Source organism: Alosa sapidissima, chromosome 10 (genome assembly GCF_018492685.1).
Source record: "Alosa sapidissima isolate fAloSap1 chromosome 10, fAloSap1.pri, whole genome shotgun sequence".
Classification (NCBI taxonomy): Eukaryota; Metazoa; Chordata; class Actinopteri; order Clupeiformes; family Clupeidae; genus Alosa; species Alosa sapidissima.
Window position 1 is genome coordinate 4,281,656 of NC_055966.1, and position 24,015 is coordinate 4,305,670.

The window sequence follows — 24,015 nt, forward strand, 5'->3', positions numbered from 1 at the left end:
CGTGAGAACTGGAATGGGTGAGTCGATGTTTAACACGCGAGGACTGCTGCTGGGAGTGTGTGTGTGTGTGTGTGTGTTGGGATGAGGTTGTGGGAGTGCGTGTGTGTGTGTGTGTTAGGATGAGGTTGTGGGAGTGTGTGTGTGTGTTGGGATGAGGTTGTGGGAGTGCGTGTGTGTGTGTGTGTGTTAGGATGAGGTTGTGGGAGTGCGTGTGTGTGTGTGTTAGGATGAGGTTGTGGGAGTGCGTGTGTGTGTGTGTGTTGGGATGAGGTTGTGGGAGTGTGTGTGTGTGTGTGTGTGTTGGGATGAGGTTGTGGGAGTGCGTGTGTGTGTGTGTGTTGGGATGAGGTTGTGGGAGTGCGTGCGTGTGTGTGTGTGTGTCTTAGGATGAGGTTGTGGGAGTGCGTGTGTGTGTGTGTGTGTTAGGATGAGGTTGTGGGAGTGCGTGTGTGTGTGTGTGTGTTAGGACGAGGTTGTGGGAGTGCGTGCGTGCGTGTGTGTTGGGATGAGGTTGTGGGAGTGTGTGTGTGTGTGTGTGTGTTAGGATGAGGTTGCATTCGTCACGTCCTGGCCTGGCTGGAGCCTAATGAAGAGGTGAGCGCTCCGGTGACTCAGCGCTGCCTGAAGACGTCTGTGGCGGGCGAGCAGCTGTGGGCTCGGGGACAGCTCTGCATAAAACGCTGCCGCTGCAGCGGCTCAGGCCCCCTAATCCCTCCACTCCCGGCTCTGGGGCCCTTCCCCTGGGGCTCTGGGATCAGGTTAGCAGGGGGGTTGGCGGGCTGGGACGGGGTGGGGTGCTCGAGAGACTGCGGTGGCGTCTATGGGCTTGGCCAATACCCAGTTAATGAGGCCAGCAGTGAGCCTCCCAGGAGAGGAGCTAGTGCCGCGTGCCTGTGTATCTGCCAACAGTCTGGCCTTCCCCTGCCCTCCATTATTCATAAGCGCAGCACATGCTGCCACTGGCCTGTGTCCGGGGAGCGGCCGCTCTCTCTGCCGCTCTGGTCTCCTCTGGTACACACCAGTCAGCGGGGGGAGAGCCGATGGTGGAAGTTCAGAGAGGCGGGAACAGTGGCACCCTGGCCATTTACATATGGACGCTTTTCCAGGGGTTTGAAATTCAACACTTTAGCGTGTGAAAGGCAGCCAGAACAGGATGAAGGGAAGCGCTGTGCAAATGGATGTGGCTTTAAATATGCACCACATTTCCACTCAAATCAGCACACGGCACAATCTATAAGGTCTCCACAAGGAGATTTTATACTTCTCAAATCACATTTGCTGTGCCTCAACTGCCCTGGCAACTTATAGAATATTGGTGGGTGTCTGTGAGAAGGACAGCAGAATGTCAAGGCTGCCTTTTGCTCCTCATCAATACGGCAAACACCAGCCTCCACCAGACCATCATCAGTAAGCCACAAAGTAAGCCAGCTTACAGTTGAAGAGGAAGAGGCCCTTAAGGGTACAACCAGGCTGCCAAGCAGTGAAGAAGGTTATCATATGATCACTGTGATGTCCAGCCACTGATTACATTAAAAGGATCCATACCCCTACTTTATTCTCACATGTTGAATCAGCAAATGATACTGCCTATGTGATCTATAGCTCCATTTAGTGTGAGTTTGTGCCTATGTGTTTATGTGTGAAACTGAACCTACTGTAGTTGCTACATGGGTGTTTTGTGCGAGACTGGCCACTGGCTGATGGACATGGCGTGCAGTATACAGTAGATGATTTGGCCGTTCATCTTGCTGCAACCAGGCAGTGGAAGTGGGGCGTGATGTGGCTGCCAGGAGCCGATGAATACAGATGGGTCACCTCCTCCCATTAATACCAGCCTAGAAGTGACTTTGTGCTAATTAGGAGTAGGACAGCATGCCATGAATCAATAGCAGTGTGTGGGGGTCTGACACGCACACCCACATACACACACACACACACATTAACGCACACCCACATACATTAACGCACACCCACAAACACATTTACACACGCAGACACCCACAAACACCACATGTACACACACCCACACATTAATGCACGCAGATTCCCTCTCTCTCTCCCACACACACAATGTTAATCCCCGAGAGGCCTCTTCCTCTTGAACTTTGTGTGCACTCTCCTCCACCCCCACTAATGAATTTCTCCAGTGAGGGTCAGATCAGGAAATGGCCATGGAGGCCGAGGTGCTGATTACACACGCGGCTCGGAGCGCTTGGATGGGTGGTGTTTACCGGCTGCCCCCTCCGGAATTCACAGGCCGAACAATGAGGCGACGGCCCACATCTCTATCCACTTCACCCCGGCAGAATCAATAGGCCAATATCCGTCAATCTCCGCTCTCTTACCGCAGAAATCACTTTTTGATTGCGCTCCTCCACTCCCTCCGCCCTCACTCGCTCTGCAGCTCCGGCAGCCAGACTGACCAGCCGCTGGTCAACACAAGATGAATACACAGGGCTGTGTGCAACTGGCCGAGTGACTCAACACTACTTTACGCCTTTGCAGCCGCATGGAGGGAAACTAGGGGCTTGAGAAACACACACATCCACCCAACATTTCATATGAACCCTCTCACTGAGGTTTAACCCATCAGTCATGTTAAACGATGTGGGTGAATATTAGCAAGCAGCAGAAATGCAGAGTGTGTAACCACTGTGCTCTGTTCATCAGCCTCTTTTATGAAATATCACAGATCAGGGGAGAGTCACAGAATTATAAAAGGCTCTTTGGCTCCTCTGGCTCCTGAGGTTTTCACATCTTATGTTTGATACAATGCTGCCTACATACTGTGTCTACACACACTGCTAATACATGCCCCGGCTCTACACTGCAATACTACTTATTTTCAGGGACACCAAGATCCCTTTACACAAAACTATGCCAGGTTAGTTGACCTTGTTTTGACAAAATGGTTTTTAGTGACAGGTTCCATTTTTCAGTGTTAAGAAAACTAATCCTATGGCTACAAATAGCCCAGAGTCTCGGCTGGAGTACCTTATTTTATTCTTCTTCATACTCTCAGCTCTGAGGAGGTGGCTGGGAAGATATTTCATTCCCAGCCACCTTCACCACCATCTCTCTCCAACCTGCACAAAACCAACTCAACAGCTCCTCTGTGCCCAAGCAGAGAAAGTGATATTCAATTTTGTACAAGTCTCCTTCATGCTGCTACTGAGAGAGGGAGAGATAGAAAACAAGGTGTTTGTGTGTGTTGAGTTTGTTTGTGTATGTGTGTGCAAGTGTGTATTTTTTGGGGGGTGGGGTGGGGTGGGTGGTGGTGTGTGTGTGTGTGTTGCGGGGGGCATAGGTAAGAGATTGAAAGAGAACTCCTTGACTGTATTCTCTCTAGAGGCCGTCAGTAGGCCTTTAGCCAGTAAATTGTTAATAAGCTTTGATTGAGTGAGAGGAGAACACCGGTGCTGGAACCTGACTGATGAGGAATTAGCCCTGGGCTTCTTTTCAAATATTAACGTCCACACAGGTGCGAGAGCCTTCGTCCGGCCTGGGCTTACTAATACTGCAAGAGCCTTCGTCCGGCCTATGCTTACCAATACTGCAAGAGCGTCCAGCACCATGGGCTCAGCACAACAGCAACGCACTTAAAACACTCCAAGAATACGTGGATATTTAAGCATTGGCTTGGAACACGGGAACACAAGTGTATATTTTCCTGGAAAAAAACGTTCTATAATTTTCTCTAAATTATCAATACATTTAACTTGAACATTTATGAACGTATAGCAGGTGTGTACTGTCCCAGCACAGATAAGATGGAAGGTTATTGGTTATGTATACTGTGAATGAGATGGAGCTCCAAGCCCCAGCATGAGTGGGCTGATGCAGGGATGGCCCCCAGCCCAAGGCAGGATTTCCCAGCTCCAGCCCTGAGTGAGACATGCTCGTGCTGCCTGCTCCTCCCGCTGCGCATGTAACAAGATCAGTCTGCTGCCAATCATCACAAGCACACAATTACAGAGAATACTTCGGTGAACACAACAAAAATGATTTCTCTACACGGACCAATGCCTCTGAAAACAAAACACATGGCACATCAAATTTATTCTGGCAAAAAAAATAAATAAATAGTTTAGGTGAGACATGTAGGTGTACTGATGCCCAGGACCCTTTCTATTTGCCTGGGGACCACAGCCCCTCTCTAAATATGCCCTCTGATGGAGACATAACTCCACCATGACTCACCGGTTCCAGCACAGGGAATTAGAGGAGCCATCTTCCCCAGCGCTGCAGTTACCCCCCACCCCCCCCCCTCGCCCGCCCTGTCATTCACGGAGGTAGAGCGGACACATAGCGGAGCCCACTGCCCACATTCTCTCTCAATAGAAGACCAAGTCCTGCATGCCAGCAGCCTCTGCTCAATGCTTTTGGTCAATACGGTTTGTCCTTGAGAAGCTGTGGTTGGCTTACGAAGGACACCTTCGGTTAACAAAGTGAGAAAGTTTGAAAAATGGAGACGGAGACTGCGGAGGGAGCTCGATACGAGGCAGGAGGGAGAGTCAGAGAGACAGAAAGAAAGAAAGAGATGGAGAGGAGGAGAAGCCAGCCTGCAGCAGGCCTTGCCCTCTCGTCCCTGAATCACTCCCTCCGCTGCACACTCTGCTCTCTCACACCCTCTGGCTATCTCATATTGGAGAGACAGCGAGCTCGCTCACTCGCACCTATGTCATCTGACAACACAGTGGTGGAACGAGGGGGCTGACGCTCTGTCTATTTTGGAAATACAAACAGCACTGCAAGCCAGAGTCTGGAAAATACATTCCTCTGAAAATATGCCACGGACCGGACCAGGCACACACACACACCTCTACTGTAGCCACTCAAAGCAGTCACTGTGTGCGCTTGCCTGTCCAAACATGACGGCTGATGTTTAAAATAAACTTGACACCAAATGAGACCTTCAAAAAAAAATCAAACTTTCAAAAAAAAATCAAACTTTCTCTCAAGTCAGTCACTGCATCATACTTCATGAAACCCCTTTAGTAAAGTATTTCATGAAAGCAAAATACATGTGAAGGTGGAGTTCATAGCTGAAACTCAGCTGCAGCCATATCATAATGCTCGCTAGGTAGGGAGTGTTTCTGTGTAGTTACCACGAGGTACCAGGAGACAAGAATTGTACAAATATTTTGAGCAGTGTGAGTAGTCAATGGCTGTGATGCTATGGTGCTGTCAATTCTGCTATTAAGAAGGGTATAAGGGAGAATACTTCATTGCTGTTAGCCCTTGCATTGCATTAAATATGCAGGAGCGTATGCTGTGTTACTTGCAACCCTAGCTCCAGGCAAGGAGTCAGGTGTTATTGTTAGTGCTAAGCCCATAAAATCCAATAGTTCCTACCAAGGAAAAATTAAACTTACATTACATTGGCCAATAATGATCTGTTTTCGTACGTGTGTCTGTATGTCTGTTTGTGTCTGGCTCTTACTAAACATCTGATGAGTTGCAGTGAAAGCCTTGCAGCCTCCAGTCCAGTGTGTGCTGTTGAGTTCTCTAGTGTGAGTCTGTGTGTAATGTGCTTCCATAGGGATGCAGATGCATTGGGGAAGAGTGCCCTCATGTCAGGCCACACAGCGCATCACAACAAGCCTGTGCTCTGACCTTCCACTCACACTAAGACTGCTTGTCACATGCAATGATTTCTTGTATTATTATTAATTCTCCTGATGAAATATTCTCTTTTGCGAAAAACAAAGTCTTGCAGGTTCTCCACATTCCAAAATATCATCTGTATGCCCAATCGAAATAAATACATTTAGCTTAGCAGCTGTGTTGAGAGGATGCTGTATGATAGTCGTGACTTTTTTTCACCATCGCATTCTCATCCTACAATGATTTCAACTGCAACATCCAGTCCAGTCCAGTCCGGTAGCCTCGGGAGATCTCCCCCTTGACCTCCAGAGGCATGGCATGCTGCTGTGCTTTGGTGAGATGCTACTAATTGCAATTTCAAATCAATGTTTTTAACCATGAACAGGCCACCAGCTGTCTCAAGGACAAATTAAGAATTTGCTTCTGTGTATGCAATAGACAAACTGCACTTTTTGTCATAATCTAACCAGACGGCATCCTGCATGCCTGTGTGCTGTGTGTATGTGCTGTGTGTGTGTGTGTGTGTGTGTGTGTGTGTGTGTGTGTGTGTGTGTGTGCTGTGTGTATGTAGACATGACCGTGTAGAGTTCTCACCAGGCGCTTGATAACCCGTAGCAGGAGCTTCTGCTCGCGCGGCTGGGGGTGCGTGTGCAGCGCCTGCTCCAGGCTCAGCAGCTCCTCGGGGAGGAGGCAGTCCGGACGCTGTCCGCCGTACAGCTGCGCCAGCAGGGACACACACTGGCTGGCCTCCTCGTACACCTCGGGATCCGCGCTCGCCAGCTGGGGACAGAAACCCACCTACACGTCAGCGCTCTCCTCTCTCCACCTACTCACTCACTCAACCTGGAGCTGCTTCCCCTGGGGGTCTCAGTTAACACCAGCCCAGTTTCTTATCATCTGGAGACTTGAGCCATGACTTGGATTCATTGTGTTTACTGTGCATTTGCCTACAGGCGATGGAACTGGTGAAACTAAGTTTCAAGCAAAGCAGCTACTGTGTGCAGTATTGGAAATAAACTATTGTTTTTTGGCTTGTGCCGTCATTGATTGAAGGAACTCAGCAGAGATTGAATGGCTGTAACAATACACCACATACAAAACCACTGTGAACATAAAGACATAACATATACTAACTGAGGATATGAATGCAACAACAAGTACAGTACATGAATCCACATACAATTAGTTAAACCTCTGTGCATTTATGAACCGTACGGCTTTGTGAAAGAAGGTCGGATTAAGGCGTTCTGTCTGGCCTTCTAGTGCCTTCTAGTCAGAGAGGGGAGGCTGGAGAAGATGGAGAGCTGGGTGAAAAGGCTCATCACTGATCCTGATTGCATGTGTTGTGCCGTGTGTATATGGTATCTTGGGTGGGGAATTTCCAATGATTTTTGATGCCCTGTCCATTTTGATTTTTTAAACTGTGTACTTAGATGTCACAGACACCAGACAGTAATTGAAAGTGACAGGTCACTCTTAGATGGATTGTTTTGTTTTGAATTCAATGGCTAGTTCAAGAATCTCTCTCATTCTGGACCAGATTACTTTTCCTGCACAAGTTGACCGACTCATCCTCCAGCCTGTCTTGGCTGTCTTTCGACAGTCCTATGATTGGGCTTGCATCCAGACATTTCAGTGTTTTGATAGAGCTTGGCGTTGATCTAGACAGGGAGAAAAGTAACAGGGACAGCATCCCTGTGTTGGTGGTTAGGCAGTCGGAGGTGATCTGATTGAATCTGACAACTTGGCTCCTGTCCGTCACAAATCCAGGATCCACAGTCAGATGTCAATGTTCATGTCCTGGAGTTTCCTCAACAGCTTGAGAGGACTGAGAGTATTAAAAGCACAATTGAAATCAATGAACAGAATTTGTACAAGTAGGTATATTTGGATTCCAGATGTTGGAGGGTGAAGTGCAGTACCCGGTTAACCGCATCATCTGTTGGACCTGATTGGGCCTCGTTTAGATGATAAGCAAATTATAGTGGGTAATTTAATGCAAGCCAGGACTTTGAACTCAAATGCCTTCATATCCACTGATCTAGTCACTGCTTGGCTGTATGGGCTAGCTTGCTCTGACTCAGGAGGGTCTGGCAAGAGGCTCTCGGGAGGCTCATCCCACAGGAGAGGGAGCCATCTTGAGGCAGTGAGAGGCCTCTCCTCTCCCCTCAAAGGACCCCCCCCCCCCACCCCCCCCCGCCATGACAACACGAGTCGACCCTCTGCTGCCCTCGAGGATTTTCCGTCTCCATCTCCCATTCTGCCCAAAGCCGGTGGGTGTGAGCGCTGGGATTTCCAGGCCTCCTTTCAGCGCTGATCCGTTGCTGCCCCCCTTCCCCTATACAACACCCTAATCCCAGGAGGCCCCAAGGGGCCAGTGGGCAAGGGGCTCCTCTCCCTTTGTGTCTCCTGCCGCCCTCTCCCAATGGGTGGAATGCTTAGAGCGCAGACAATGTGCCCCTGAAGGGGCCTGCACTCCTCCGCACCCCCCCCCCCCCCCTCCTAGAAAAGGGCTCTCCCTCTGGGCTTTGGCCGCCAGTCCCTCTCTTGTTCGCATGCCAGCACAGAGTCACCGCAGACAAGAGCTAACACCTGCTTAGCCCCGCTAATACAACACCCATGTTTACTCAGCGCTGCTTGTAGATGCGCAAGGGGGAGGAACCTAAGAGAAAAGCAGAGGCGGAAGAATCAAATAGGGGGAGTGAAATTGTGAAAGGCAGCAAAGGGATCAAAGGGATTAAGGGTCCCCTTTAGTGGTGAGGCCACTGGCCAGCCGTCACTGTCCAACGCGCTGATGGAGCCTAGAGAGAGAGCTGGACTCACAAACTCACTCTCTCTTCAGCAGAACACTCTCCCTTTCTCCCCAACACACACGCACGCACGCACGCACGCACGCACGCACGCACGCACGCACGCACGCACGCACGCACGCACACACGCACACACACACGCACACACACACACACACTCACACAGAGAGAGTTCTACTCTCTCCTGAACACCTACACAGCATCACACTCTGTGCTCTCAACATTACCAACAGTCACCTCACAAGTACGCAACAAAGAACAGCTCGGGGCAATGCCTCTACCTTCACTTCACAAACAATCTGTTCTCACTGTGCTAGACCGGCAGTTGTCATCAGAGATGGCGGTCCCCTTGCACACACACACGCACACGCACACACACACACACACACACACACACACAAACACACACACACACAGGTGCAGCGGCCCCAGACGGCTGCAGTCTGCTCCTGAACTAGCACAGGGCAGCTTGACCTTGTGACTGTGTCCTGCCATTCCACTCCTACACTCCTCGCCACACACTGCCCCGGACTAACAGACTGCTGCAGACCCTGTCACTGTCACATTCCCATGTTAATTACCTGGGCATGCGCCTGCGCGCACACACACACACACACACACGCACGCACACACACACACACACACACACGCGAGAGGCCATGTGCACGTCACTGTCACATTCCCATGTTAATTACCTGTGCACACGCAAACACACAAGCGCGCGCCCACACACGCTCACAAACATGTGCACACACACACACATGTGCACACACACGCGCACACACACACGTGCACACACACGCGCACACACACACAAGCGCACACACACGTGCACACAGGCGCGTGCGTGGGAGGGCATGTGCAGGACACAGACACTGCCTGGAGTCATGCTGAAGACTGCGTGATGAGCGGCTGTGCTCTAGAGGACGGGTCAGTCGCAGCATGGCTTGGCCGTATGTTGGTAGAGCAGGACAGCCGACGGGTGGGAGGCAGAGCCAGTCCCCTCTGGGCTCATGGTGGGCTGCAGCTCTGTGAGGTGGCCAGGGGTATGCAGGCAGTCCCCGGCAATCTGCTGACCGCTGAGGCGCAGAGGAGAGGAGAGGAGAGGAGAGGAGAGGAGAGGAGAGTGTGGTGCCTGGGCCGGCTGCAGCTGATAAGAGTGTCCACAGGCAGACTGACAGGGTGCAGAGTGGAAGGGCTTCTCCCACTGGGGATGATCTGCTGAACCATCTGTGCCTCACTCCACTTACTCTCTCTCCCTCTGTGTGTGTGTGTGTGTGTGTGTTTCAGTGAGCATGTTTGCAAGTGTGCTGCATAAGCATGTGAGACAGTGTGACCATGTGGGTCACAGGTAAGTGTGTTGCTAATTTATTTGTGTTTACGTGTGTGCGTGTGTTAACGTGTGTGCGTGTGTTTACGTGTGTGTGAATGACCTTGTGTGTTTACATGAATGCGAGTTTGGATAAGAGTGTGCTGTGTGTCTATGTCATGTGTGTTTATGTGTACGTGCTGTATGTGTGCATGTGTCTCTTACGTGTGTGTGTGTGTGTGTGTGTGTGTGTGTGTGTGTGTGTGTGTGTGTGTGTGTGTGTGTGTGTGTGTGTGTGTGTGTGTGTGCGGACGCGCGTATGTACGGAGGCGAGAAGCTGCCAGTCAGTGCTAATGCGTCAGTGTCCGCCACTCAAACTCGGCTCCTCGCTCCAGCCCTGAACCCCTCCCTGACACACAACTTCATCTCCATCCGTACACACACGCTCGTCAGAACAACACGCTCCACATTCACCGCCATACAAAATTCATCCTGCATCCATTATTGACAACGGAATCCCATGAATTTCTCCCACTGTATCAGCGTCAATTTAAGCCATCCGTGGAGTGGATAAAAGACAATCCTCATTCCTAAATTATGAATGCTCCAATGTTTAGATTGATTATTTTAAAATGAGTTCTTTGTAATTCACTCAGGCTACCATAAATTGCTTTTGCAAAAAATAATAAAAATAAATAACAGCTTTTAGGGGGGAAAAAAAGGACAAAAAAGGAGAATTCATTCTGTCTTCCAATGACTCCTGGAAGCAGAATCAGCAGAGCAGGCGTTATTATTTCATGGCGTATATTGAATTAGACCTGCACCAAGGAAACACCCAATCAATCAATGCAGCCTGGCCCCTGTCCACAGTGTTAAATACATGAGTAATAGTGGGCCATAGATAATGAATTGAACGCATATATGATCCTAGTTGAAATGAAAAAAGTTGGCATCGCTCAATTTGCACTCTGTGATCCAGTCTACAGGCAGATCATGGCTGAGTACAAATGTAATCACACAGACATCATCAGGTGCTCACTACAGCTTTTAATGACACCTATTGATTTACTGAGGGTGGGTTCTACAGTGCAGGTTCACAGTGTTGACCGATAAAAAAATAAAAGCTATGCTTAAGAGACATTAAATGTTACATCACTTTAATTTTTTGTGCCATTTGATTTTATCTGGACTTTATGGAATATGTTAACCCTAAACCTTGACTGCATGCCCCTGAAATGCACCACTAATATCATGCAAAAGCCGTCTGAGTTACTGCACTCACTGAGATACTGTGTGCTAAGATTGGCATTTGCTGCGCTGCTGTGTTGTGTTGTGTTAATAGCCAGTCTGGCCTCTGTAGTAAAGTGGGGCAGATGCCCGTCCCACTGCCAGAGATGCAGTGGCCTTTCCAGAGACGCCAGAGGTGCTAACTCAGGAGCTGGCTGGACACAGGCCTTGGCTGGACTGTGAGAACAGCCTGACATGGGCAGAGAGAGACATGCATCACACACACACACACACAAACAAACACAAACACACCACATTATATCACACACACACAAACAAACACAACGACAAACACACACGAGTTTCTTACCATCTGAATGAGGAGGCTGTTGAGGTCAGTCAGTGGCTTGTTTATGAGAAGAAGCTCCTCAGCAGCCTGAGTCTCTTCAGAACTCTCAGCTCTCTGGGCCTAGAGAGAGAGAATGAGAGAGAGAAAGAGAGAGAGAGAGAGAGAGAGAGAGAGATGAACTAGTATAAATAGGAGAGGTTCATCCAGCCCGATGGCCCTGAGTGTTGTTTTAACTCATTCTGTCATGAAGGCAGCACGGTGGAGCTGGATCTATTTCAAGCCATGGCAGCTTCCTCGGCTCCCTCGCCAGTGGACTTGCACCCTTCCCGCTGTCACTGCCAGCACACGCCACAACACTACTGACTTAATTAGCCTTTATTAGCACACCCCGCCTGTCAGAAAGCACTTCTGAAAGGCCAATGTTACCGAACAAGTTCACCGCTCTTTAGTGATGAAAATAGATGCAGCTTGAAAATAAAAAATTCTCTCTAAAAAAAAAAAAACACAACAAAAAGGAGAAAAACACTTCGCTATATTTTCCAACTTCTGTTTACCCGGCACTTCAACTCTGTCTTGCTAAACTGACTGTGACACTCTCCGTCTGGAGTGTGAGTTCTCCCCCCCCCCCCCCCCCCCCCCCCCCCCCCCTTCTCTCACAAGGAGCTTGCAGCTCTCTCTCTCTCTCTCTCTCTTTCTCCATCGAGCCACTGCTGAACACTTCATGGAGATTGACTGGCTGTCTGTGGATATGCGATTAGTCTCAAACCTCTTCTCCCTGAAACTCCAGCTTGTGCTTAATTGCAAAGCATGGAGCACTTTCACAATTAAACTTCCCCATGCATTTGAAATATTAATGCAAGCTAAATCTGAGGCGGACAGATAGAGGGAGAAAGAGAGAGTTAGAGTGAGAAAAAGAGTTGGGGAGAGAGAGAGAGAGAGAGAGAGAGAGAGAGAGAGAGAGAGAGAGAGAGAAAGGGGGAGGGAGGGAGAGAGAGAAGGAGCAGGAGAGAGAGAGAGAGAGAGAGGGAGAGAAGGCAAGCGCTGAGCACGTACACCTCCCTCTCCCTTATCATTATCGGCCAAATGAATTTGGGTTGCGTTGACGCCTTTTAATGAGCTTTTTGCAGCTGTTTTTTCTTTTCTCGGCGAATTGATTTCCATTACGCACTCTCTCCTTCCGCGGCCTGTGTATAAATATGTATGTGAGGACGGCGGCGGAAGACAAAGCAGCCGCAAGACGGGAGGCGCAGATAATGAGGGCCAGCGGGAGTGCAGCCAATGCCCAGTGGGCCGGGGGACCTTGCGAATCCTCAGTGTCAAATCATGGACTTCAATGGCGTATTTACCAGCCCGATGGGAAGCAAGCTTTCAGAGGCCGCGCTGCCAGGCTGAGGGGAGGGGTGTGTGTGTGTGTGTGTGGGGGGGGGGGGGGTGTTAGGTGAGCCGGATAGCATACGTTTAGCCTGACAGTAGTCTCAGGGGGGAGAGTATGGGCTTCACTGATGATTGCTGGAGACTGGAGGTCTGTGTGGGTTTGTGTGAAATGGTTAGTGGCCACATGGGGTTATTAGACTCGCCGGCGTTTAGAGCCCAGAGTGTTCATTGTATTCAGTCCATAGTCAGCGCATGCCTCAGCCCAGGACCCCAGAAAGCCTTGGGCACAACTGCCTGAGGAGAGATAAGCCACTCACAGGAGTCCCACTTGAAGGCCGAGATTCTGTACTTTCAACTTCACTGAGCAGAGACTCATTGGAGGAGCAAGCAGGAGAACAGAGGAGGTAGAGAAAAGAGAGGGAGAGATGGAGGAGAGCAGAGGAGGTAGAGAAAATAGAGGGAGAGATGGAGGAGAGCAGAGGAGGTAGAGAAAAGAGAGGGAGAGATGGAAGAGCAGAGGAGGTAGAGAAAAGAGAGGGAGAGATGGAGGAGAGCAGAGGAGGTAGAGAAAAGAGAGGGAGAGATGGAGGAGAATGCAGGAGAGCAGAGATGGATCGATGGATAGAGCGGGGTGAGGAAGGGGGAGGGAGAGGGCTGTTGCGGTCACCTGCAGTGCCTGGCGGACGGCGCTGGACACATGTTTGAGCAGGATGTGTAGAATATCCAGCAGGGACAGCAGCAGGGAGACACTGGCCTTCACCCCCACGAGCTCCTCTCTCTGAAGGTAGAGCAAGACACTGCTGACCATCTCCACCACACCTGCAACACACACACACACACACACACACACACACACACACACACACACACACACACACACACAATCACACACACACAATCACACACACAGACTTTAAAATGACAAAACTACTAAATCTAACTACAACACATTACACATCAACACATATTCACATTTTAAATCCAAATCCATTCACAGGACATAAACACCATCCATCTATTCAGAGTCCATCTCTAAGACCCAACAATCAACTTCAGTCATCAACAGCTGTACTGAAACAAAAGCAAACCAAAACAGAGACCAAGTGCGTGCCACTGAAGGGCACAATGCCATCTGTTCTCTTTTCATTCTGACTCATATGAACACCAGTAGATTGCACCTGTAGATGACTGATGAAAAGGCTTTGGTCAGCACTCCAACCTCCCCACCCCTCCCAATACGAGACACAATAGGCCATGTACTGAACAGCACACAAACTTGCCCTCTATTGTGCCTAGTCATCTATTCATGCTACTCTGCAGCACAATAACACCACGGCTGCCATTCTCATTTCCCCTGAACCAATTATCAACTACCTGGGAGATAATATCTCTCATCACACGCTCCAAGCCCTTGCCTTCGCCTCCTCCCATGCTTGCCTCTTCTTCTGCGGGGTCCACGCTGCTGAAATATTAAGTGCTTATGAATAATCGGCTCATCTCCACAGACGAGAGGGCTCTTGTCTCGGTGCGGCGCGGCTCGGAGCGGCTCGTGGCCCTGACCCCGCTCACCTGTGATCAGGGGAGACTCTTGAACTGTGGGCACGGAGGGGGCGAAGGCTGGACGCAGTGTCCGCCCCGAGTGAAACTGCTCTCCGGCAGACAGCAGGGGCGGATCAGCCGCTGCGGCTCGTTAATCTGCGCGCCTCCCGCTCCACCCTGGGGCACCACCTCCTGCTCCCCCTACTGGGGCACCACCTCCTGCTCCCCCCTACTGGGGCACCACTGGAGCTCAGCTCCTCCAGCACACGTACCGCAATCCCAATCAGTCACACAGTGAGCTGACTGAGCTGCCACCTTACATATTCAGAACGTTTCCACTGTAATTCTGCCACCTTACATATTCAGAACGTTTCCACTGTAATCCTGCCACCTTACATATTCAGAACGTTTCCACTGTAATGCTGCCACCTTACATATTCAGAACGCTTCCACTGTAATTCTGCCACCTTACATATTCAGAACGTTTCCACTGTAATGCTGGGGACTACAGCATCAATCAGAACATGTAAAGTAGATCCAACAGATGTAAGCTCTGTGTGATTGGCTAATTTATTCATTCCCTCACTCTGTGTGTGTGGGGAGTGTTCTGGTGTGAACTGCTGCCGTGCATCCCCCAGTAGGGTGCTACGCATTAGTGGTGGTTAGTGAGGTTCCCTCTTCACTGGGAAGCACTGTGGGTGCCATGATCAAGTGCTATGTAAATACGATGTGTTATTGTTGTTGTTGTTATTGTTGTTGTTGTTGTTATTGTCGTTGATAAGACAATCAGTTTGCATCATGTTGAGTAAATGCAACTGCATAGCATAAAGAACAGCCTCACTGGCATGATTAATAAGACTGCAGGTGAGCCATGACCAACACAGTTCCCTACACCTGCTATGTACCGCTGGGATCATGGGATCCTGCACCACTGGACAGACAGACAGACAGACAGACATGAGCCCAGCCACACAGTGCAGAGCAGACTGAGCACAAAGCCCAACAGCGCGCAACTCAGAGAGGAGAGAAAAAACTTCCACCGGGGGAAAAGCACAACCAATTAAGTTACACTGGGAAATAATAAGCATGGTGAGAGACATTGAAACACACACACACACACACACACCCACACACACACACTCCCACAGCGTATTACAGCATCTCACTGCACTGTTGACATAAGAAAAAAGACGTTTTCCTAGACGCAGCACATTCTTGGGCGCTCATACTTAAATCTGGATGCTGCTCTGCCGTTTCTTGCCATTATTTCCCCTCAAGTAATACATGCAAATAAACACTCAAGGATTTGGGAGCCTTCCATCAGCCAGTCTGAAAAACAAGTCAGCAATTCAGTGTCTGCGATATGTTTTTTTTTGTGTTGGGTAATATGTTGGAAATAGAAAAATGAAGACAGCGAGTGCCTACAGTGAGGGAACACCAAATATCTTAACGCTCTTAGCGTGAAGAGAGAGAATGGAGTATATTTTCATTAGCGCTATCAAAGGCATGTGAGAGAGGCCATTGTTTCTGATGAGGGAGGCGATGATTGGGGGGACTGGGGGGACTGAGGGGCGCTGGTCGACCAGCGCAAATGAAAAACAGGGGAGAGGAAGGAGAGAGAGAGAGAGAGAGAGAGAGAGAGAGACAGAGAGAGAGGGAGGAGAGAAGGGGGGGGGGGGGGGGGGCTCTCAACACCATGTCACTTCCTCCTCTCCCCTGGGGCTCTTATCTCCAGCTCAGGAAAATCTCGCCAATTATAAAACTCATCTCCTTCCTCTGCCATCCCTCTCTCTCCCTCTCACTCTCTCGCCTCCCTCTCTTGCCGTCCCCTTCATCTACACTCGCCTAGTCCACACCTAAAAGAGCCAATTATATGTTTTTTTTTTAAACCTCTCCCCCCTCCCTCCCCCCTTCCCTCCACTCTGGCACGGTGAGAGAGCAGGCCGCTTCAGCCAGAGCCGGCGAGTGAGAGAGAGAGAGAGAGAGAGAGAGAGAGAGGGAGAGAGAGGGAGAGGGAGAGAGGGAGAGAGAGAGAGAGAGAGAGAGAGAGAGAGAGAGAGAGAGAGAGGGAGATAGTGCTAATTGTCAGGGTTATATTTAGTGCTGGGTCAACAGTTTCCCAAGAGGAGGGCTTTCCAATCGGCCCGTAATGATGCTGACTTCCTCTAGTCACACGCAAGATGACCTCCATGTATAATGAGAGGTGTGGAGCGGAGACGGAGAAGAGAGAGAGTGTGTGTGTGTGTGTCTAAGACAGTCAGTGAGTGAGTGTGTGTGTGTTTGTTTGTGTGTGCGGTGTGTGGAGTGTGAGAGAGAGAGAGAGAGAGAAAGAGGGAGAGAGGAAGAGAGAGGGGAGAGAGACTGAGCTGATGGCAAGAGCCAGTGCATGTGATGAGGATGCAGGCTGCATGTCACGGCTGGCTGCAGTAGGCGAGAGTAAACATCTCCAGCGCAGCAGCGCTGCCTGTGCCACACAGCACGCGGGGTGCCAACATGGGCACGAGCGTGTCGGAGCAGCATGCCCACTCCAGCGCTCACAGCAGGGCAACAGGGCACACAGGACTGAACCGACAGAAACCACTCAGCAGTCACAGTGACTCACACACTAAAGGCTCTCAGTGCTCTTTACTAGACATGATGAACAACTGCTACATATAAGTATAAGTATATATACTCTTTTGATCCCGTGAGGGAAATTTGGTCTCTGCATTTATCCCAATCCGTGAATTAGTAAAACACACTGCACACACAGTGAGGTGAAGCACACACTAATCCCGGCGCAGTGAGCTGCCTGCAACAACAGCGCGCTCGGGGAGCAGTGTGGGGTTAGGTGCCTTGCACTTGAGCCGTGGCCTACTGGTCGGGGTTCAAACCGGCAACCCTCTGGTTACAAGTCCGAAGCACTAACCAGTAGGCCATGGCTGCCCCACATGCTAAAAACCATGTGATCTCTAAATGACAAAAAAAATCTGTGAGTTCATGAGTCTGATAATAATTGTTCCTAACTCTATTATAGTCCCGCCAACATTTTTGTATGACCTTTTTCATGACGTGATCTTCAATCTGACACTGTAACATATTGCTATGCTTAGGTTGCTATGTATGACAAATACAGTATATTACAGGGCTAGAGGTGTAAAACGCTCTTGTATCAATTGTGCCCTTGTGAAAAAGATGTCCTCCATCTTGTTTTTTTAAAAGATTAAACACTGTCTAGATATTTGTTTGTAGAAAACAGCCTTTTTTAATTTAACAAACTGTTTTAAAATGGACGTTACATATCAACTTGCACATCTCAATCGGTCTCACACCCTGGCCCTTTTAAAGAGCACCAAAATGGGTGTGGCAATTAACTCATTTAACAATTAATTACCAATTAACTCATTTAACAATTAACTCATTTAACAATTAATTACCAGCACTTGCAGACAGTCAGCTAACATGCCGACAGGAACATGTGCAAAAGGGCATTGAATTAAAAACAGTGTCCTAAAACAGGGAAGATGTAGTCAGCATCTTCACAGCCCTGGTTCTAAATTGCTCATTTCTGACAGCAACAGTGGCAGAGTGATGAAAGCTGTGTGATAATGGCGTGCTCTGCCATCCATACCATAACGGGCGCCCCGGAGTGCAGACCTCTCACACCTCACGTGCTGACACACATGGAGAGTGACATCTGTCAGTTTGAGGTAGCACAGTGAGCTATATACGGTGATGATGTTTAGTGTGTGCTTTTATTCTTGGGTGGACTCATTGTAGGCCCATTCAGTGGCGCGGACTGCATCACTGACCACACCGTTTAGCCCAGGCATCATCTCTCTCCACAGAGGCACATTACTTAGCCGTAATCCATTAGGGTCACTGCCACCCTGTGCCTCTCTGATGGACATGAGGAATGTTGAGCTTGTGTGTGTGTGTGTGTGTGTGTGTGTGTGTGTGTGTGTGTGGATCTCTGACTCATCCTCTGGCTAGCGTGAGGAGCTGGCATACAGGGCCAATGGCTAGCATTATGGCGCTAGTGGCCTAGCATGTGGTGTTAGCAGGCGCGCTCCTAGCCAGCCCATTGTAGCCAGAGAGTGCTGCTGAGAGTCTAAAAGTGTCAACACAGCCATGGCTAAAGAAGCCCTTATTCAATAATTCAGTGAATAGAGCTGGTCGTCTTGAAGACAAGCCAGCTGGGACATTTGGAGAGAGGAAGAGAGAAAGGGAGCGTGTGACAGACTGAGTTAGAGAAGGAGGGAGAGGGAGTTAGAGACAGGGGGATGAGGGGAGGGGGAGAGAGAGAGAGAGACCGAGAGAGAGAGAGAGACCGAGAGAGAGAGAGAGAGAGAGAGAGAGAGCACAGTGCACAGATGAATGAGGCAGCTGCAGTTGGTGGATGGAGTAGACTGCATCAGATGTGCTGGAATGGCCACTCACTGATGAGTCCAAACACACACACACACACAACTCTCCTCCATACACAATCAGTCAAACCAGTGACAGACGTGACAGATTCTTACACACACAGAAACACACAAGCACATCTCACCCCCACCCCCCCACACACACACACATCCAGAGACAGACACACACTGTAAGACAGAGACACACTGTAACACACAAGTGTATGTATGTAAGTAGAGAAACATTTCTCACCTTGCTGATAGAAAAGCTGGAGGTCGCCATCCTTCTCTGCAATCAAGTTATTGAGCAGAGCCAAGGCATTCTGCATGGTGCCTCCCAACACATTTGTCTGGTGGTCCTGAAATAGATGCAGAGAGATGCTGAGCCAGATGTCTCCAGCAATAACGAGGGATTCTCATGAGGGAGAATGGACACGATAATCCATCATGTCCATAATCCAGTCACTGTGTACACTGCAGTATATGGGGGCAAACATGGCAACAGGACATACACAAATATACATGAACAGCTCTGGATAGCAGTAATAAAGGAACCTCCAGACTCCCTTCTGGAGCTCCTGAGCCATAATGAGCGCGGAGAGAAGTGCGTGGAGAACTGGGAGTGACCTCGGAGGAGGGAAATGGGAATTCCGGAAGTTTGATTAAGCAGTGAGGTTTAATTAACACATCCGTCACATTTCAGCTCGGCAGGATTAGCTATGGAATGACAGAACTGAGGAGCTTACCGGCACAACAGCTGTGATTTCCTTCACTCAGAGGGTGCTTTTGAAAAACAAACATACAAGCACAGGTGCACACACACACACACACACACACAGCTAAAAATCGATGGAAGCTTTAATTAAGGTGTGGATGAGCAGGAACAGGAGAGGGTTGTTAGGGGAGGTGGTGTGGTTGGGGGTGGAGTGGGATGGGTTTGCACACACACACACACACACACACACACACACACACACACTCACAGCCTGACAGGCAGGAAGCCGGACCACTGACTCCGGGGACGCCTGATTTCTCCCCCCCTCCCTCTCTTTCTCTCGTTCTGAAGACCCCCCCACCCCCCTCCCCTCCTGAACTGCAACGGAATTTCAAGGGCCGACATCATTTCTTTTTGCGAGCGGTTTCCGCTGGCGGGGCGCAGGAGAGGTGGAGGGGTCGGAGATGAGTGTGTAGCCTTCAGCAGAGGCATGAATAAATCACACACACACACTCACACACACTCGCGCCGCTCCACGGATGCCATCAGCGCTCGGCCCCACCACCCTGTAGTCGGCCGGTGCTTTAGACACGGGGAGCGCAGAGTCCAGATGCGCAGGGCTCAAACTACAGGTTAGAGGTTGGACGCAGACGACTCCGTCCAGCAATGTCCTGATTACTGATGTGAGATAAATATGCAGTGCCAGGACGGACACAGCCGTGTAAACACCAAAGACAAAGAAGAAGCAAGATGCCTGGAGAAGTGCAAACCTCATGTGCTTGTCCTCCCCCATTACCAGCACTTAGTTTCTCCAGGATTTGATGGAAGACATTCTGTACTGTATCCTATGACTCATCTAGCACGTGTGTGTGTGTGTGTGTGTGTGTGTGTGTGTGTGTGTGGTGTGTGTGTGTGGGGGGGGGGGGGGGGGTGTTGTAAATTCCAAGGTTAGGACTGGGTTGATACACAGACATTGTCAGCATATCTGCTTTCACAGCACAAGGAGTAGCTCTGAATAAAAGGCGTCTAATTGAGTGCACCAGTGAAGTGTGTCTGTGCGGCTCCTTCCCTACATCCCCATCTGCACTCCCCAGCTTTCCTGGGCTGCTGCAGCGACCTCCTCCTGCTCCAGGCCTCTCCCCACACACACACACACACACACACACACACACACACACACAGCTGCGTCTAACACCTGCCCGCCCGTGTCAGCCCCTCCGCCGACAGACGTGCCGACACATGCTCGCCCTGCCGCCGCCCCGGCGCGAAGCCCCCCCCCCCCCCCCCCCCCCCCCCCCTCTGGCTCACACTGTCAGGTGACATCAAACTCAACAGAGCCGCACAGCACAGCAGAGCAGAGCAGCCTCCCACAGCCAAACCCACTCGTCTGGGGCTTCAGAACAGCCATCAGCGACCAGACGGGGAAAAGGATCTCAGTGGTTAGTGATATTCACCACACTGGGATTCCTATGACCTGAGCCCCCGCCTGCACCTGACCAGGAGGCGAGCTCGGATCGCTGCTAAATTGATGCAAATGGAGCGCTTGAAAAAGCGCGAGCATTGATAAGTGCACAACTGGGTCCACTGCTCAGCACAACGTGGCCGTCTCCAGAGCTCAGGCCTAATCCATGGCCTCCAGCAGTGAGTAGCCCCCAGCCCTGTCCACCCCTCAACCCACAACAGCAGGGCCAGCACTGCACTATCCAACCAGCTACTGACCCAGGGGAGCCCCGGTGTGGCTGTGGCCCAAACGATCAATGCCAATCACATATTCTCTCTCTCCCCCTCTTTCTCTCTCTCCCACCCCCTCTCTCTCTCTCCCTCCCTCTCTCTCCCCCTCCTGAACTCGCTGGCTTGAATCGACATCGGCCCAGCCCGGAGTGCTGAATTGGACTGACGTGTAAATCATCTGACAGCTGTGATTGTTAGCGGCGAACTCGATGAAAACAAATGCCGGTTCAATCCCCATACATCTGCAGAGTCAAAGGGTTCCCTCCATCGAGAGACCGACGCGAGCACCCGAGCGAGGGAGCGAGGGAGAGAGAGAAGCCGCCTCTGGCTACAGCTGACAAGAAGATGCCCTGTTTTCCCCTGCCAGTGAGAGCCTCTGTGATTACTGCTGATCAGATGGAGTGAATGCATTACCATTTCTTCAGATACCCTTAGCAGAGGAGAGTCCACGACTCTACAACAAACCATTCAGGAGATGGAGACGTTGCACAATGAGCCGACACATGCATGCAGCTCTACATAGGGACTGACTCCAAGACTCAGGTCTGCACATGGGGAAAAACATGTGAACACAATGTGCGTTGCGGAGCTGCCTGTTCTATTGTGATGCCGTAAGCCCTTTGGTTGGGCAGAGAACAAAGAGACCATCTACATGTCCCCCCAAGTGGGCTAGATCCTTCCTCCAATCAGCTGTGAGAGGCGCAGAAATTGTGGCTGAACGGATGTGATGGCTTTCCGCAGAGCAGAGCCGTAGAGCGCCGATGACAGGAACACAGGGAGGCCACGTAATGACAGTGCAGCCGCGGCGATCACCATCAAAACAAACCCGTATGGAGAGATGTGAGGACGCAGCACAACAGTGGATCCAGACATCTCCAGCAGTGCAGGAGGCGCATGGGGGACCGAGAGCCAAAGAGCCTGAATGTCAGAGACAAATCATCTTCATTTTGATTTCAAGTCCTGCTGCTATTTCGGGAGCCCAGCAGTTGTGCAGCAGGTAATTATAGCAGCGGGCTGATGAGCAGGAGCGGTTAGGGAGGAGAGCGCTCAGGTAGCGGGGTGCTGAGCTCCTGCAAAACCAACACAGGCTTCTCCATGGGAATGATAAACAGCTGTATTCATGGGTTGACCTTTAAAAGACATTTACATGTCAGTCACACACACACACACACACACACACACAACAGTGTTTCCCACAGAATTGGATTCAATTTGTGGCGGTAGCTGACTTTGACGGGGGGTCGGGGGGGTGGGGGGGGTGGGTATTAAGATCGTGTTGGTAGTGTATAGGTCTAATTGAGTGCCTGTCACTTTTTAAGACGTTTGAGGGAACCCTTGCAATTGTAACACAGTTGAAAGGCTGCTGATGTGTGGATGCAATTCATAAAGTCAAAGTCAAAGTCAAAGTCAGCTTTATTGTCAATTTCTTCACATGTTCCAGACATACAAAGAGATCGAAATTACGTTTCTCACTATCCCACGGTGAAGACAAGACATATTTTACCAATTTAAGTCCACAGGCAAACATAACATTCAAGTAAACAAAAAAGTAAGTAAATAAGAGGGCACATATAATAATGAAAAAAAATAAGAGCAGCAAAATTTGGTTGAAATTGTGCATAGACAGTCAATAAAATACTAGTGCAAAGTCAGGCCAATAAAAGGCTTGTGTAGTTCTGTTTGACCTAAGTAAGAAAGAAAGTGACATAGTGGTGCAAGTTATGTAAGAGCAGCAGATGTGTTGTGTTTTCAGGACAACAACAAGTTGTAAAGTGTACAAGTGTGCAAGTGTGCAAGTGGAGTAGTGCACGCGGCCATTGTGGGTCCAATGTCCAGGATGTTATGTAGCTGAGGGTGGAGGGGGGAGAGGAGGGAGAGAGTTCAGCATCCTTACAGCTTGGTGTATGAAGCTGTTGGTGAGTCTGGTAGTGCGGGAGCGCAGGCTTCTGTACCTCTTCCCAGAGGGCAGTAGATCGAACAGATTGTGAGCGGGGTGACTTGCATCACTCACAATTTTGGTCGCCTTGCGGGTGAGGTGGGTGGTGTAAATGTCCTTCAGGGAGGGGAGTGAAGCACCAATAATCCTTCCAGCTGTGTTCACTATGCGCTGCAGGGCTTTCCTGTTGTATTCAGTGCAGCTTCCGCCCCACACAGCGATACAGCTGGAGAGGATGCTCTCAATGGTGCCTCGGTAGAATGTGGTCATGATGGCTGGTGGAGCACTTGCTCGCCTGAGTTTCCGCAGGAAGTACAGGCGGCGCTGAGCTCTCTTCGCCAGTGATGCAGTGTTGGTGGTCCAAAAGTCATAACGTTTTCTACATAGTTAAAATAAAGGTTTGTACTTCTTCTTGGGACAAGCACTTTTTAATTTTGGAAAACACTTTTCCATTTACATCGGGATTTTGCAAACATTCAGTGTCAGAGTCAATAAAATGAGCCCTTCAACGAAATTGACAAGCAGCTGTAAGTAGGCTAAGCATTCTAAATTCGACATCCAAACAGTATTCTAACGTTAGCTTTGAGATACTGATTGATTTCATAACTTAACTTAGTTTAGTCTCTTCAATGTAGCCTACTATGTTGTGACCTTAGCAGAGTTCACTTCAATGCAGCAGTTTTGAACAAATTTGCGCAGCATGGTCACGATGCTAAGCGGATTTAATAGCAATTTAGCCAGACGTCTTCTATGCAATGCTTCTATGTGGCAACAACAATCCTTCAACAATCGTGAATATTTTGTTAAATGCACATGCAGAGAGTGACAGCGGGCTACGAGAGAGAGCGGGGCGGGGCAAGGAAAGGCTGCGTGCGTAAAAAGTGCAGCTCAATGGCAATGCAAGGATTTGACCTTATATTTAATTTAAATTAAATTAAATTAAACATAGAATATTCATCTGTGGCGGCCGATTTTTATTTCGTGGCGCCCCGCCACAGATTAGTCAATTAGTCACAAACACACATACTGTATG

General features: G+C 49.8%; 1 protein-coding gene across 1 annotated transcript in view; it reads right to left on the bottom strand.

The window, feature by feature from the left end:
- Positions 1 to 24,015, bottom strand: part of ulk4 (unc-51 like kinase 4) — an 84,252-nt gene that overhangs the window by 7,963 nt on the left and 52,274 nt on the right. The window contains exons 32-35 of the mRNA XM_042106370.1: positions 18,854 to 18,959; positions 13,344 to 13,495; positions 11,324 to 11,422; positions 6,202 to 6,387 (exon numbers count right to left, since the gene is read on the bottom strand). Coding sequence (XP_041962304.1) covers positions 6,202 to 6,387; positions 11,324 to 11,422; positions 13,344 to 13,495; positions 18,854 to 18,959 — 543 coding nt within the window. The remainder of the gene's footprint in view (positions 1 to 6,201; positions 6,388 to 11,323; positions 11,423 to 13,343; positions 13,496 to 18,853; positions 18,960 to 24,015) is intronic.